The 17038-nt window shown below is 48.0% G+C and overlaps 1 protein-coding gene across 1 annotated transcript in view; it reads right to left on the reverse strand.

Moving 5' to 3' along the window:
- Positions 1-13227, reverse strand: part of LOC118782812 (rho guanine nucleotide exchange factor 17-like) — an 85509-nt gene extending 72282 nt beyond the window's left edge. The window contains exon 1 of the mRNA XM_036536388.1: positions 8369-13227. Within this exon, the coding sequence (XP_036392281.1) occupies positions 8369-12739 (4371 nt within the window). The 5' untranslated portion in view covers positions 12740-13227. The remainder of the gene's footprint in view (positions 1-8368) is intronic.
- Between the last annotated feature and the right edge of the window lie 3811 nt (positions 13228-17038).

A 17038-nucleotide genomic window follows, 5' to 3' on the forward strand; every position in this document is an offset into this window, starting at 1 on the left:
TCAGCTAAATGTCAATAATGTAAGGCAAAGTAAGAGAACAATAGCAGCACCATCCTTAGGCACTGAACCTGCAACCTCTGGATTACACACCAGGTTCCTTCATGCTGCCATTATTTAAGCTTGTGAAAGGGTCACGCACCTAACACAGTTGAAAGATAATGTTAAAAGCAGTGTTGTCCACTGCAGGACCATCTAAACTGGGTTAAGACTTACGGCCAGAATATCCAGACGGGCACCAAAGCCCCAGGGCCCTCTCCTGACCACACCAGGTGTGTGTTTAACACAACAAAGGGGCCGCTTTAAAAGATAGCACTTAGGGGGACATTAGGAGACGTCTCTCACAGGACAAACAGTATAAAGCATCTCAAAAGCAAAGGGAGATCAAGAGGTTAAAATACATGTAAGCCACTCTATAAAAAATCTTTCCCATTTCATCTAATTCTAGGTGGGTGGTCTGATAAAAATAATAAATCTTACAACGTAAACCATGCATTTGCTTCTCTCTAATCCAGGTGGCCTTCTCCTCCATTGCTGCCTTTGTCCAGGTCCTCAACACTCAGACAGGACTTTATGCCTCCAGAGAACACTAAATCAGTGTGATTACCCCCCCAACCCCTAACCTGGCACAACCCACGGCACTGAGTCCAGCTGGCTGTTCCCCATCCAGAGCAGTGATTCCATAATGAGAACATTCTCTGATAAGAAGATGGAAAGGGCGCTGAAACACAGTTCTGCACCCAAAAATCCAGACACATGACAAAACGTTCACCAGCTTGAGGACGCATAATTCCTCCAACCCTCCCCCTGAAACCCAGTTCTACACCACAAAAAGCCAGACATTACTGTCATTTTTACATTACTGTAATTTAGCTGTCATTATATGGGTTACAACTTTACATGTTAACCATTCAGACAGATGGATATTTACTGTGGCAATTCTGGGTTAAGTACCTTGCCCAAGGGTACAGCAGCAGTGCCCCAGTGGGGAATCGAACCTTTCGGTTACCACTATGCCATACTGCCCCCCCCCCCCCCCCCCCCCCCCCCCGGGAAGCTACAAAATGTTTACCAGATTGAGAAAGTGGAAATACTCTACCTTTCCAATCACTCTATCCATCTATCCTAAATACTGTTTCAGGGACATGGTTTTTCCCCCACAGGAGAACTCTATAGACTCCTTCGTAACAAGGAGGGGTGGCAGATACCTGGGACCTGGCAGCAAGAAGAAAAAGCGAGTGTAACATTCGATGGTGTAACACGTGACAAAGGCACGCAAGCCACCTCTTGTCCTCAATTACTGGCTGCCAGTCCAGCTCCATTTTCTCCTGAAACCCAGTTATTTCTGCAAACTGACCAGCAGGCATTCCAATACCAGTTAAGGAAGAATATGTCAGAAAGGAAGGAAGGATAAGGACACTGAAAAAACCCAGGAGGGAATATACAACAGCTCCTCGTGCCAGCAGTCTGGCACTCAAAATGTGATTGATCACTTCTGCACGCAAATCGCCTCTAGGCCTGACGGAGCCGGTCACGAATGTGTCGACTGTTTATAACCAAATTAACAAATGGGCAAAAACAAGGTTATCACTTTTATTCGCCGCGCCGAGGTCAAAAGTTTGACTCACCATTATTACCGCACTTAACCGACATAAACACGCGCAACGTATCGCCGTTAAATATACACGGCGGCATGCATTACGATCCCGCCTAAGGGCACCGCTTCAGGAACGCCTGCTGTCAGGGAGATTGCAGTTGCACCTCTAACATCATCCTACAAATTAACTACGAAAAACAATGACGATGTAAGGAAAAAACACACAGGGCCGGGAGCTGCCTCTCCACTTACCTGCTTGAAGCAAACTACAGTGCAAAGCTGCAGAAGGGCTGAGGACTGGCTCACCTGTGAGGCTCCGGAGAGAGAGGAGGAGGAGAGAGCAGGGATGTCACAGAGCAGGGGACAATCACGCACGCACAACACCGACGATCTCTCCCTACCGTACCCTTCCCTGGCAAGCTGACATCCAGCGTATGAATTTGCTTGCACACGCCTATCAAAAATGTGCCTGCTTGCTGTTTTTCTTTTTCTGTACAAGACAGCACAGAGTCAGTGTCAGCCAGCGGGGAGGGAGGGGTTTTGGTGGGGTTGGGCTGATATTAATCACAAACCTCAACACACGATAACTTCATTTGCTCAGACCGAGAACATCTTATGTGGGCTGGGGGAAACAGGCAGGGATCCATATAAATGTATTGTAAAGAACTTTCCATTTCGTGTGCGCTAAAAATGGAAGTACCCCCCACAAACACACATACAGGAGAGTTCAAGGCCATTATGCAATGGTGTGAAAGCAGGCCACATTCCTGCAGCCTGGCTATGTGAGAACAACATGGACCGAAAGGGCCGCCCCCCCCAATCCTTACAGCGTACCTGATCTCTGATCTCTGGGCTCAATCTACTTTCATTGAGCCTGAAGGGGATGACTTCATCTCCCTGCTATGCTTCCCGTTAAGAGTTGTCTGCAACAGGCCTTACCGAAGCAAGGGAGGGGAAAGAGAGAGAGGGGGAGAGAGAGAGAGAGAACGAGCACGATATGACAAAACACATGTAACATAATGACTTACTCCGCATTACTGTGGCGGTCTGACAGCGAGAACATCGCTGGGCGAGCAGCACTAAGTGCTGTTGAACTTTCGCCGGCACAAGGGGTTGCTGCGCGGGGCTTCTTGTCCACAAAAGGAAAACGCTCCCTCTCCCTGTTCCCAGTTTTCACCGTCTCTCTCGTCGCTCCTCTAGGGCCTGTTTACTTCTGAGTTAAATTTGGCGTCAATCACATGAAATTAAGTCTCCCCAGCCTGCTTCTCCAAAGTAAGCTACCCTTTAGCGAGTCAACGTCGCGGCCCCCCCACATCCCCGCACCCAGATCCCTAAAAGGCCTTCCATCTCCAAACATCCACCTCCTCCTGGAAGTCAAAATGATAAATATACACATTTGCCAAACCAAGATTTTATCAAACAAAATAAATGAAGAAAACGAACTGGCTGCTCGTTTCACTGAGTTAAAGTATAAGCTGGTGAACCACTGCAGTCATCTCTCCTGTCTCCCGTGAAGCACTGAAATGGAAGGGCGCCCAGATACCGGACAGACCCCCCACACAGAAAGCACAGGTGGGTCACAGTGCTACTCACAGAACCAAAAGGCATCTCTGCTGGGCCACATCACTGACCCTTGACCCCTTTCTGTCATTTGCACAACCTCTAGGATATATGCCAAAAGTGCTTGGGGATGTAATGACTGACACAAATACAGAGAAAGTAACTTGACAAAAATTTTCAAATAGGCCCAACTCCCTTGGGATGGGGAGGGGGTGCATGAGAACATCTGAAATATCAAAAAGAACAAAAGGAATGGGAACACGCTGTTTTTTCAAGGGAAATAATCCAAGCCTGTTTTATATTCAAAAATGACATCATTGACTAGACACACCCCACCTGCAGTAATCTCACTGGGAATGGTTCCATCTACGTTAACCTCACTGGGAATGGTTCAGTCTGCAGTACCCGCAAATTGAGAATGGTTCAGTCTACAGTAACCTCACTGGGAATGGTTCCATCTACAGTAACCTCACAAGGAATGGTTCAGTCTGCAGCTAACTGACGGGGAATGATTCAGTCTGTCGTAACGTCTCTGGGAATGGTTCGGTCTGAGTCTTCTTACCACAGTCAGAGCAGATTCCTTACTTCCAGGGCTATTGTAATGGACTACACTGAGAGCCATACCTCTCTCATATTGTCTCCCTACCCTCCCACACACAATAATCAGTCGCATACCCCCTTTTTCTCCTATTCACACACCCAAACACACAGTCATCTTTCCCCCCTCTCACTTTACACATACTGATTCAGACACACACACACACACAGTCAAACACACACACCAAAAATCCAATCCTGTCACTGTCACAGACAGCAACAAACACATATAAACAGACAAACACTCATAACTCACAAAGAGACCATCTGCAAGTTGTGTGGACGCTCAGATCCCATCTTTAAATGCCTCAGAGGATGAAAAAAACCAGGGGGGGCGGCTTACAAATGCTGTAATTTACTACAAGATTTTAAGTTCACTGCACCCCCCCCCCAAATCCAAAAAAAAAAAATGGAAACCATCTTCACAGTACCTGTCAATGTAGTCCACACCATACAGAAATACATGGAACAGAACCACATTCTTACAGGGATATGAGAGGGATGCCAGACCAGATAGGAATGCATTAGTGGGCTAATAAAGAGCTGAAAGTGCTGGCATGGCACACGGCACGGATCCGGCACTTTGATTCCGTGCTGACCGAAAACATCGGGATGCTGTCGCTGGATATTATCAGGCGCACTGTAACCACAACAACTTCCTGTTGCTGCACGCCCACTTCCTGTCTGCACATTCTCACTTTTGCGCTGACCTGTCAAAGCCTCTGTGCCACAGCTGACGCATCGGGATTCAGATGTAAGCTAAGCGGTGGTGACACGGATCGCCCCCACACACAGACAGACAGACACACACTCACACACACACACACGCGCACACATGCGCACACACACACACACACACACACAGAGCATGGCTCAGAAAATTACCAAACAGGACATGTAAACAGTGCAAAGATAACAAAAAGGGTTCAGTTCTCTCTCTGAGAGGATCACTCTCACAAAAGAGGGGGAGAGAAGGAGAGAGAGAGAGAGGGAAAGAGAGAGAGAGAGAGAGAGGGGGAAAGAGAGAGAGACAGAGAGAGAGAGAGAAAACAGAAGGTGTCAGTGTACTTTTACCCACAACAACTCCCTTTCTCACACTCCTTTCTTTGACTCCCGCTCTTTGCCTGAAGTGTGAAACACAATGGCGTCACGGCTGAGCAGCTCAAACATATAAAAAGAAGAGGAATATTTCAGCGCCCAGCCCTGTTCCCCCTGGATCACTGGACTGGCTCAATTGACAGTCCTTCCCACAAATAACGCCTGCGAAACAAACTGCTGGCCGTTACCCCAGAAAAAACAAGCTGTACGTGTACAGACTCCAACTAGAGCCTTTTAATCTTCAGGCCAATGTGCGGTCTCTGCACCCCTCTCCAATTCGATGACGTACTCAAAGGTCATACTGAGAGCTGCTCCAGAGATTAGCCGAGGCGCATATAAGAGGTCTTGTTGGGTAAGTTTGTGTATCATTAAATAATTATTAGATAACCAAATGCATAGTTATAAGGCATAAATTTTTTATGTATCCAGTGCATGTCATCGAAATTCCAAATCTAAAAAGGAAGGGGACATAAAAGGATTGAAAAGTGAAGGGGAGGAAAGTAATTATGTTATTTACAGGCTATTTTTCTAAGTTCTGTTTTCATTAGTTAGCCACATTATTCATAAGTCAAGTCGGAGAACACAACAGCTCTTATCTGCAGTTACCACAGCGTCGACCGCCACAGCCACAGCCATGTCTTGCTGGAATCTGGCACACATTCACACTGGAGCGAAGAGGGGAGCACAGTCAGAAAATCATAACACACATACACACTCTCTCATACACTATCGCTCTCACACACACACTTCAGTCAGAGACATGCTCACTCTCCTCTCATCTCTCTTTCTCACACACACACACACACACACACACTCTCGCTCTCTTACACATAAACTCTTACACAATCACTCGCACACTCACCCTCTCTCAGACATCACCACTCATGACACACACACACAAATCATTCCATACACACGCACACTCTCTCATACACTATAATTCACACATGCGCACACACACAGTCACTCACATACACATGCTCACTCTCTCATACACTATAATTCAAGCATGCGCACACAAACACAGAGACTATCAGTGACATACACATACTCAGTCTCTCTCTTGCACTATAATTCATACACACCCTCATACACACACACACACACACACAGTCACTCACACACAGAAAATGTAATCCTGCTCACTCTGTCACCACCACACCATTATAACTTTCCTGTGCTGCAGTCTGTACAATCCCATATGTGGAGGCCTTTTGTTTCCAGCCCCATGACTGAAAAAGTGGGGACTCATTCCTGGGGATTTTCTCCTGCCATGAGCGCAGTGCACCTACCCCCACCCCACCCCCACCCCCCCACCCCCAACAAAGTCCTACAACTTCTAATGAGGGTTCATGTTAGGACAGTGGGACTGGAGGTGAGGATCAGCAGTTTTGCAACGGCAGCATTTTTCTTGTGTTTTTTTTTTTTTGAGGGAAAACAAGCTGAACAACAAAAGCCTGCAATTACTCAGGGTGTCCACCCAAGAGAGAGGAGTCCAGACAGGTTATCAGCGCAGACTCCTCAGACTCCTCATTGCACAAGCACGCCACAGAGACGTCAAGCGGCAAGCCTGCCCCCCAGTCTGGAAGCATTACTCCCCACACCACGGTGAACCACACGGGCAATGAATGTGTGTGCAAACGGGCATGTTTGTGCGTATAAGGGTGCACATATGAGCCTGCGTGCCGCGTGTGTGAATGTCTGCGACCACTGTTACTCAGCCTGCAGCCCTTTCTGGAAAACTGCCTTAACAGCACAGCGGCCCACACCCTCCTGGTCCTGCTGCTTCCATCTGGGGCTGGCGGATGTTCCCCTCTGCTGCACAGTCACACATCTCTGCACACATTGTGCCACAGTGTAAACAGTGAGAATCAGTCTGTGTTGTCTTCTCCCAAACACTTTTTTTTGCTTGCTTCTTTAGAATTGAGTTTCAACGCAGTTGTGTGAGCACACACACACACACACATACTCGCAAGCTGGTGCATGCACATGCTCCCACACACACACACACACACACACTCTCACTCACGTGATGCACATCAATAACGCCATCTCTCCCAGAACTCTAACCAATCAGCCCTGTGTTTTCTGACGGAGTCCTTTTCAGACCCTTTGTTTTTTTTACCATGGTTCATTCCCTCTCGTTCATTGCATTAAAGTTTGATAACCTTGCTGTTCCACTGACATCCGCATTTAATCCACACATAGTACATAATGCAGAACAGGCCAGGCCGCTCACTGCTGGGCATTCATGCTCTGAATCACAGCACTAATGGTGACACAATACAGTATGAGGGGAATACACCCAGTGCTTTGCTTGGGAGAGCAGCAAGGCAAATATTAAACACGAATAAACAAATATTACAGGGACTATTAGTTACTGGAGTCAAGCCTGCAGCTAATAGCCAGAGAGCCTTTTCTTCTGACGACACTTTGACCTGGCAGAATACAGTTAAGACTGAATAGCCAGAGCTGAAACTTCAGGCAGGATGAGTGTTCTCCCCGAAGTCTTTTCAGAATGACATAAAAAGAAGAAAAAAATTCAATAACTGCCCCCTCACCGCCAACAAGCTGTCAATCGGAGCCGACCATCTCCATGGTGTGTTTACAGAACCCTCAGCAAGACGGCTCTGAAATGTAAGAGGGAGAAGGGAGTCTGGCCCGGCCTCCATATCCTCCCAGTCGCTGACACGACTGCGCCGTCAGTGCAGACAAAATTTCACTGCCCTTTTTTCCCCCTCAGTCCGCTTTAGGCTAAACTAAACTGTAGCCCTTGCAGCTGGGCCAAAAACGGCCCTTTCATGTGGTCACAAGAGATCCGCTTCCTCTCTGAACTCTGAACTTCAGACAAGAGAGCCGGTTTCTCACACGCTTTTCCTTGAGCGCTGGCATCACGAAAATCAACAAAACGTCAATTTATTACACTGCACAGAAAAAATACTACTACTAAAAACAGGTCTCTGAAAGTAGTTGGCACAGCCAGGTAACAGACAGACCGTCAGACAGAAAGATAGCACAACACAGCGTGAATGAATGAATAACAGCTGCCGCGCAAATTACAGTCCCTCGTTTTTCTGAGAAGCCATGAAAAACAGCTTGTTCTCCATCCTGCCACCATGTGAAGTTAAGACAAAAACAAAATATCACGATAATAAATTCTCCTCTCAGGAATCCGAGGCTGGGCGCCTCTCAGTTCATAGATGGACCTGAAAACCATCCTGTCCTGGGTTTGCTCTTTAAACACTATTTATATCCCATAATTTAACAAAATCTCTTTCAGTATAAATCTGCTCAACAAATAACAAAAATGAGACACATCTGCCTCAATACATTACATGCTTCTTTTTTCAGTTTTCTGACTTCAAGGCTTAAAATAGAAACCTCAAATAGACATAAATGGCTGGTTCCATTCAAACCACTCCCAAGAAGTCTTTTTTTCTTCTTCCCTCACAGCCCTGAAAGACTGAAACATGCAAACTTTGCAAACACACACACACACACAGACACTGTCTCACTCACCACGACAGGCTTGGTCCGGGTTGGCGCCGGAGCCAGGATTTTGGGCTCCCCCGTGGTCGGGGTGGCGGGCGTGGACCTGGGGGGCTCGGAGACGACGGAGGCAGGTGTGTCGGCGGTGTTCAAAGCCAGTATGTACTGCTTGGTGACGTCCTCCAGCGAGGGGGCCTGGTCGGCCTGGTAGGGCTTGTGCGTGGCGGGTCGGGAGGGCTCGGGGGCGCTGATGCCGGCCGGCTGGCTCTCGGACAGCTGGCCCTCAGGCTGCGCGATGGGCACGAACGTGGCCGGCTCGCTGGCGTGGCGCACGTGCTTGGGCCGGGGCCGGAGCAGGTGCGCAGGGGGCTGCGACTGCTGCGGCGGCGCAGGCGGTTCAGCCGGCTGCTCCGGGTCCGACAGCTGCTGCTGCTGCTGCTGCGTGGCCCGGTTGGTGCGCTTCTTGGAGCTCCGGCGGGCCATGCGGGGCGACAGGACCTCGGCCAGCTTGGGGTCGAAGGGGAAGCAGGGCGCGCCCTCGGCGGCGTCCAGCTCCAGCTGCGAGGGCAGCGCCCGCTCCGATTGCGAGCGCGGCTTCCCGCCGGGCCGCCGCCGTCGTTCCTCCAGCTCGCCCAGCTCGTCCCGCTGCTCCGACAGGATGGGCTCGCTGCTGGACGGCGGGATGGGCTGCTCCAGCTCGCTGATGGGCTCGCCCGGGCCCGCGAAGACCGGCCCGTCCGAGGACTCGCCACGCCGGCTGGGGTCGCTGAAGGACTTCTTCTTCACCGCCTTGCCGTTGGCCTTCTCGTCGATCAGCTTGTCCATGGCGCCGGGCTCCCGCACGATGCTCTGGATGACGGTGCTGTAGTCCCGCAGCCCATCGCTGCACACGGACAGGTCACTGGCCGCGCTGCCTGTGCACTCCGACAGCTCGGCCCCGGAAGGTTCCGGGATGCCGCCCTTGGAGCCAAGGGAGAGGGAGCCCAGGAGGTTGCTGTCCACGGAGAAGCTCTTGCTGTCCTCTGTGACGGAGCGCTGCCGGTGCGGCATGGGGTCGCTGAGGGACCTGTAGGTCTCCCCGTTGGACTCCCCATTGCTGCCATTGCTGGAGTCTGAGCCGTTGTTTCCAGCAGAGGAGAATTTTCTCCTTCGGCGAATGGCGCTGGGTGTGGAAGGGGCTTCCAGGGGACCCTGGTTTACACTTTTACCGTTACTTGTCTCTCCCCCTATGGCAACGCCCTCGTACTCTGTCCTCACAGCTGGGACAGAGGGAAGGGAACCTTTCTCATCCCGCTTCATGTCTGCTCCCCCCTCCTCATACAGACCTGACTGCTTCCACACAGTCAGAGTTTGACCCAAAATATCTTTGTTCAGCGAACCCCCGCAAGACCCGCTCTCTGGCTCTGTAACTATTCCTTCATCAGTCAAACTCGACTCATGTCCAGACAGTTCGTCCACCGATTTATCGTAAGACACATTCTCGTCAGATTCACCTTTCCTTAAACACCTCTCACTTTCTCTCACTTCCCCCAGAGAGGGGGCATCAATTTCCTTCCGAGGCAGCCTGCCAGTCCTCTTGTTCTCTTCTTTTTCCTCTTCCTCACCTGCTGCTTTCCCCTCATCCTCTTTCCTTCTGAAGCATTCGTCTTCCTCATAATCCATCCCGAAGGAGTCATCGTCCTGGGCGCCCATCTGGCAAATGTCCCTGATCACCTGCCTGGCCTCCTGCACGTAACGGTCCTGCAGTGGCGTGGGCATCAGCTCCTCATAGTCGTAGCCCCTCTGACAGTCGTCGCTCTCCACCTCTCTGTCAGACACTGCCGCCTCCCCTTCCCCGGGCTGGTCGAGACGCAGCTCAGAGGAGCTCCTCTTCGCCACGCTGCTGGATGAGTGTCGCTGCCCTTGCGGTTTCTCTGAGTAAGTGAAGGACTTGGCGCGTCTCAGAGTGGCTGTGAGGTCCTTGAGAGACAGGCGTCCGTGGGGGGAGCCCTGGGACCTGGAGCCCATCCTGTACACGGAGGGGGTGCCCGCAGCGCCATGGTAGCCGGAATTCAAGCCGCAGCCGTCCTCGTTCTGATCCGCCCCGGCGGCCCCTTTCTTCCGAACCCTGAGCTCGGACAGGTCCGTCTTGAGGAAGCTGAGCAGCGTGAGCGTCTCCGAGGCAATGTCCGGGTTGGACATGGACATCCTGTGCTTGTCCTTCTCGCTGCTGAGCGAGCGGCGGTACCCCCTGCCTTCGAGAGCAGCGCCCTCCCCAGGCCCCGCACCAAACGGCAGCCTGGGACGGACGCGGACTGGGGCCCTCGAAAAGTTGTCCCCGTGGCCGAAACTGGGCGAGCGGTACATGGTGAAGTTGCCGTGGTAGGTTTTGCTCATCACAGAGGAGGTGGCGGCAGACGACCCGGCCCCAGGGGAGGGCTGGTCCTCCTCTTTTAGTGTCTCTGTACTCGAGTACCTGCTGCTGCTCCTTGACCCGCACGGGCTGGAAATGAACGAGGATATGTTGACCTTTGACACCCTCGACACCACGGGGACAGGTGTGGAGCCAGCAGGTGCGGGGCCGTCTGACACCCCTCTGTAATGCCGCCTGTACCCCTCCTGTCCCGCGGGGCCCTGTGAGGAGTAACCACGCTCCCAGGGCTGACCTCCGAAAGACTGCCTGGACCTTTGCCCCTCGGACCTACGGCCGGGCTGCTCGGCGTCACCGGCCTGCTGGTGTCGCTCGAGGTGCTCCATCACGCTGTCGCTGTCATCCGAATCGCCGTCATCTCTCCCCACTGCAGCGGTGCTCTTCTTCTTCTTCCTCAGGGACCTGCGCCTCACGTTGTCACGGCTGTGGACTAGTGGCACGGGGCTGTCTTCCTCGCTTCCAGACGACCTCCCAGGGGGTTTGGCCCAGGACCCATTCTTGCTGTTTCGGGAGAAAGAGGCGCCGCTGCCGGTGCGCCCGAAAGGGAGGCCACTCCTTGCTCCCCTGCTGCGCCTTCCCAAGTCGTCCTCCTCCTCACCGGAGCTGAATCTCACACTGGCTGGTGCAGCGGAGGGGGCAGCCTGCGGTTTGGAACAGCTATGCCAGGAATGTAAACTATCTGATGGCTGTCTTGCCTCTTGTTTGTGCTGCTGCCGACCAGAGGCAAAGGAGTGCGCCCTCAGAGGCAGGGCGACCGAGCTGCTGCGGGGCGGGGGTACCGGGGGAGGGGGCTTGGGGTCGCTGTTTAACTTCGCCGTCCACTTTTCAACACTCTCACTGCCGACGGGGCTCCGCGCTCTGCAAACACCAGGCAGCTGCTCTCTGTGCAGATGGCTGCTGCCGCTGGTCAATGTATCTTCATCTGGCTGCTGCTCAGCGCTAAAAGCAATGTCCATATCCTGGTCTCTACTCTCTCTGCCGCTCAGAATAGCCCCTTGTCTCTCCACAGAGAGCACATTGATATCATGGTCAGTGCTGTTGACGTCCTGCCAAGCAGCTCTTGGCTGCAGAGGCGAGTGTCTTTCCCTTGTATCTGAGTGAGCAGTCTCTTTCACGGCGGCAATTTGATGACATGCAGATTTCAAATCGTCAGCGTCAGAAGTTGACCTGTGCTGTTTTCTATTACCGTCCCCGAATAATTCTCTAATTTTTGTGACACTTGGCCAGTGCGTTAAGTCAACATGAAGGGAGTCTCCATGGGACGTAAAATAGCCACGCTGTGACTTGCAAACCGGAGCACAAGTAACAAATACGTCATCCTCTGCGGTTCCAACCTTATTGCAATCGGAATGAGGTGAAGTGATTTGTGAATAATCTCTCTTACCTGCACTAGTGGCAGCTGAACCCAGAGTTGTGCGAGTTATCCGTCCTTGACTTTTCTCCGTGTCCGAGCCTGAAACTGACTCACACGCTGAAAACCTCTGTTCCTCAACTTTATCTGTGGAAGGCTCTAATAAATCTTTGTCAGGTGCTGGCAAATAACCGCTGTCTTCCTGCAGCAGCTTCTGTGAAGGTAGCCCTTCATCTTCAAATTTACTCCGCGCCTGAGTTATGCTTTTAAAGACCCCAGTATTGACAGAAGTTGAGGCGTGCGTCCGCCCCGAGTTAGTGCTAAACTTTTCTGAGAGCTGGCGTATGGAGGGTGAAATAGCATGAGGAGTGCCTTTCTTTAGCTCTGCGGTCGGCAGGCTGGCTGCCGAAATTTTGGAAACTTTTCTTGAGACACGAACATAACGCGTAGCCGAGGGCTGCACTTTCTCTGCTGCTGCCTCTGTTACCGGAGGGGGAAGGGCGCTGCTCTCCAAATCTTTTGATTTGTGTTGTTGATCCTCGGCTCCCGAACGAGTTTTATTTGCACTCCAGCTTTCAAGCTTTTTGAAAGAAACGCTTCTGTACACCGCTGCCTTCTTCTCCGTCCCCTTCTCTGCCATTGTGCATGTCCGTCTTTTGTTTCTCCCTACCTTTTATTTAATTGATAAAGTGGCAGTTTTTCTTCCGTGGTAATCTAGAAAACTGCCTCAGCCCCCCATTTACCCACAACTTGCTGGCAGGACTTCCAAAAAGAAAGACAGAGGCGACACTGTTTACACGAAAACAGATGAATTAAAGGCTAATCCATGCGAGAAAACGCTGCATTCTGACCTTTCAGCACTTTTTTCCCTCTTCGATTCCGCTTGAGTCTCATCCATGCACAGAGAAGGGCTCAGAGTTTGGCCAAACTTGTCCCTCAGCTTGTTCAACTCTGCAGCCCCACCATCGACTTTCAAAAAATGCCCATTTTCCACACGAAATCCCATTTCCAATCCTGCGCGGCGTGTCCAAAATGCATCACCTCTCTCATACTGTAATCCTGACTAGTTATTGTATTTTTATTTTGACATAATTAAGTTTTCCGTGACTTATGTCTTTTTACATGCAAATACTGGCTTCCAATGTGGGCGGGATTAACATGGTAAGGGTAGTCTTAGCCCCTCATGTATGGGAAAAAAGCTTTTCCTTTTTGATGTGAGAGCTGATATTGCGGACCAGATAGTTATAGCTAGCTCGTGAATAACCTCTTCAGTGCCGACATGCATTCATTTTTAAACCATTTTAAACCTTATTTTAATGTATTTGTTCATTTTTAATGTTTTTATACGGCTTAGTCATATAATCATAATTTATGTACATTACGTGTTATTTCAGTCATTGAATACTTAAAACTTCTGAATGATCTAACATTTTTTTTTTTAAAAAATTGTGCAAACAATGACTCTTTTGTGGGCTTCCTTTAACAGTCTGGTTTTTAAGTAGCTCTTTGTTCTCAGGATATTGCACTGTCCTCCGCATTGTGGAACGCTAGCTCGAGTTCCCCTTGTGGACAAATGGTAGAAGTGCCGCGTCCCCTCTGCAAGTTGTGTATCATTTTTTTTTCTCATAATTAATATGTTGCAAGGACATCAGTGCACTATGATTCAGAGTTCTGTTTTTGTATTCATTCGGTTTACAACACAGGTTTAAAAATTCAGATCTGAGAAGTAGAAAATTGGCTTTTTACCCAGATGGATAATTAATGTATTTATTAAGTACTTTGATTACAAACATTTGCAAATTCGTTACAGACAACAAAACAACAGTTTACAACCGCTTGTAACCGAAAGACCAGTAAAACAAATAAAAACATGAAAAATATCTACAACGTAAGGCATAATAAATATCAGAACGTAAACCTAGGATAGTCTAATTTATTACCTCTATAAAACAAAAATAGCTCTGTTCTTTAATGTAGTCTCAACATGACATTAGAGAAAAAAACATAACTTTCCGAAAAACCTTCCAGAAGAAAATAATACTGGTACGCATATACAGTACATTCATGTTTCGAAGCTGACATCCTTATGGAGCTATGGTTAATTGTTTTGTATAATGAAAAAGTATTTTAACCTGTTAACCAACTCACATGTTACAAACGGTTACATAAGATGATGTAACCGTTTGAGATAACCTGCAGAGCAGACAGTCACCGAGTTTGCGTATAAGCGTCACGTTCCAACGTGGCTGGCGAAGAAGTCATCTAGCAGGCGTGCGACAAGAACAGACAAGAGCCTTGAACAATTAAGGTGTCGTCACTGCTATAATCTCTTAAATTACATGCAAAATTTATCTTAGGCAGAGCGCAGACAATATACTAATTTACTATTTGCAGTTCATGTTTTCCAGCGTATACTATGGTATAATTCGGTAAAATAGTGAAACTGACTGGAATAACAGCAGATCAAAACTGACGACTTCCGTTAGGAATGGAACGTTTCAGTTACTTGACTCCCTTTTCACAAGCCTTTTAAAGTTCCAAAGGTTATACAGTGTACATATATTAGGGATATTTTTAATATATGTACTATTTGTAACCTATTACAAAATCATTACATAAATAACATCAAAAATCATTATTACCTTCCCATCTAGGCTGTTTCATGCATTGAATTGACATTATACGTATTCCTGCAATACATGCTACTATATGTATGCAGTCTGACATATCAATTGCAATGACACAGTAACTAATTATACATGCTTATTTAAGACATTGTTTAAATAATTACATTATTTCTATGTAATATTCTATCATGTGTGACTTGTATCCATTTATAAAGTTGGGCATTTATTCAGTGGGGTATATGGCTGTAGGACTCAACAACAATGCCACATCCTGGATTAGAATTTGCAGTCTGCTGGACCTGCAATCTGTTGGAAATGTAGTTTGCTGGTTGCAGCTTTCAGTCCCTTACATCTGTATCACACAACTTACCATCTGATGTTTTCAAAGGTTTTATAAAGGTTTTAATGGAATTTAAAATGTTTTGATTTACTCACTTGTTGACAAGAACATCTAAAACACACATGATTGGTTTTATTAGTCTCTGACTAAAATAACATTTTCTCTTAATAAGGACTTAATAAAATCTCAGATGTTTTCGTTTCACGGAAGTGTGTTCTGTGGACCTTCTGGCTCTACCACTAAAGACTCCACGCTTGACAGGACTGGAAGGCAACTGCTTCAAATTATTATTTACTAATCATTTAAAGTGACTTTTTTGTCATCAAAATGTTGCCCTCAGACATCTCAGCCTTGTATTTCAGTTGCAAGGGCATAAATAGCATTAAAGGAGTGTACAGTTTCTATTAAAATGCATGCCTTTCAAAACACCAAGACCAGATAGTTTACAATGCAGGCCACCTGTTGGTGAAGGTGCAGAATTACAAGTGCTCTCCATCATTGCAGAATACATGTATACATGTGATGCATTCAAATGATGACATTGTGAAACACAGATATGGGGAAAACATTGAACACAATTATATACATGACATCTATTCATATACACAAATAAAACACATTTTTTTGTCAATTTCATAATCTTCCCCAAATGGTGTTTCCATTACATTACATTAACATGCATTTAGGAGACGCTCTTATCCAGAGCGACTTCCAGCACAATAGAACATAAGTATATCCACTAAATTTAACGAGCAACAGTGTCAGACCAGGCTAACAACACTCCCAGGTCAGTGAGTGTGAGCATAACACTATTCGAGCCCTACCACAAGTTAACTTGTGCAATCTAACAGGAGCCAAGTATACTACAGTACAACAGTCCCTAGAACACAGAATCCAAAATACGATACTACACTTAAAATAAGCATCACATACTAGAGGTATCAGGTGTTAGGGGCTGGGATTGAAGCGGAACCGAGATGCAGCCGGAAGAGGTGGGTCTTCAGTCTGCGTCAGAAGATGGCCAGCGATTCTGCTGTCCTAACCCCCATGGGGAGTTCATTCCACCACTGAGGGGCCAGTACAGACAGGAAGCCAATGAAGTGACATGGGGAGGGGAGAGGAGGGGAGTAACTTGACTACATTTAGGGAGACCACCACAAAACAGTACAGTAGGGCCTCTAGCCAACATACATCTCTCTACTGCAGAAGGATGTGTGTGATTGGAGTTGTTGTTTTAATTACATTGGGTGCCAAATAAGATTGTATCAGCCTACTATTTTCTTTTTTGAAACCCTTGCCATTCCCTCAGCTGAATCACTGTGGAAGATTCAGATCATGATTATACCAATTTAATGGAAAAATGTATATAGTTCATCATCGAGTGCTACGTCATGCTGAAGACAACACAGCTTCACCTCAACAGTATTTTGAACTAATCTGTGGTGAACAACACACATATACTCATAATCACCTGCACAAATAACATTCACTAATGCAAATAAAGTGTGCATGTATTTGGTAACTGAAATCTTCATTATTTATCATGGTGTGTATTAATGAATACACATTATTATATGTACTTTACATATATGAAACCTTCTCCATTCATCATTCTGCTGACAGTGATGTGAGTAATCTCACTTTTACCACTACCTTGATCACAAGACCAAGAGGCACCCAATCCGTGTCCTGGACAGAGTCTGACACTCTCACATTCTCCATACACTCTCAGAAATGAAAGTAATAATCATTTGATTCAAACGAGGTGCTGAATTTAGTGAATAATGCAATGTGAACAAGCGGCATAAAGACATCCCTGGGAAGGGCCCTGTAAAGTCTATGCAATTATTTTAAACAGTAACCAGATACAGAACCCTACACCGCTTACAATGATATTTTTGTCTCCAGAAATCTCCACCAGAGCCTAACAGCTCCTCAGCAGGACCCCCCCCCCCCCGACAATCTCCCCTGC

This window comes from Megalops cyprinoides, chromosome 9 (assembly GCF_013368585.1).
Source record: "Megalops cyprinoides isolate fMegCyp1 chromosome 9, fMegCyp1.pri, whole genome shotgun sequence".
Classification (NCBI taxonomy): Eukaryota; Metazoa; Chordata; class Actinopteri; order Elopiformes; family Megalopidae; genus Megalops; species Megalops cyprinoides.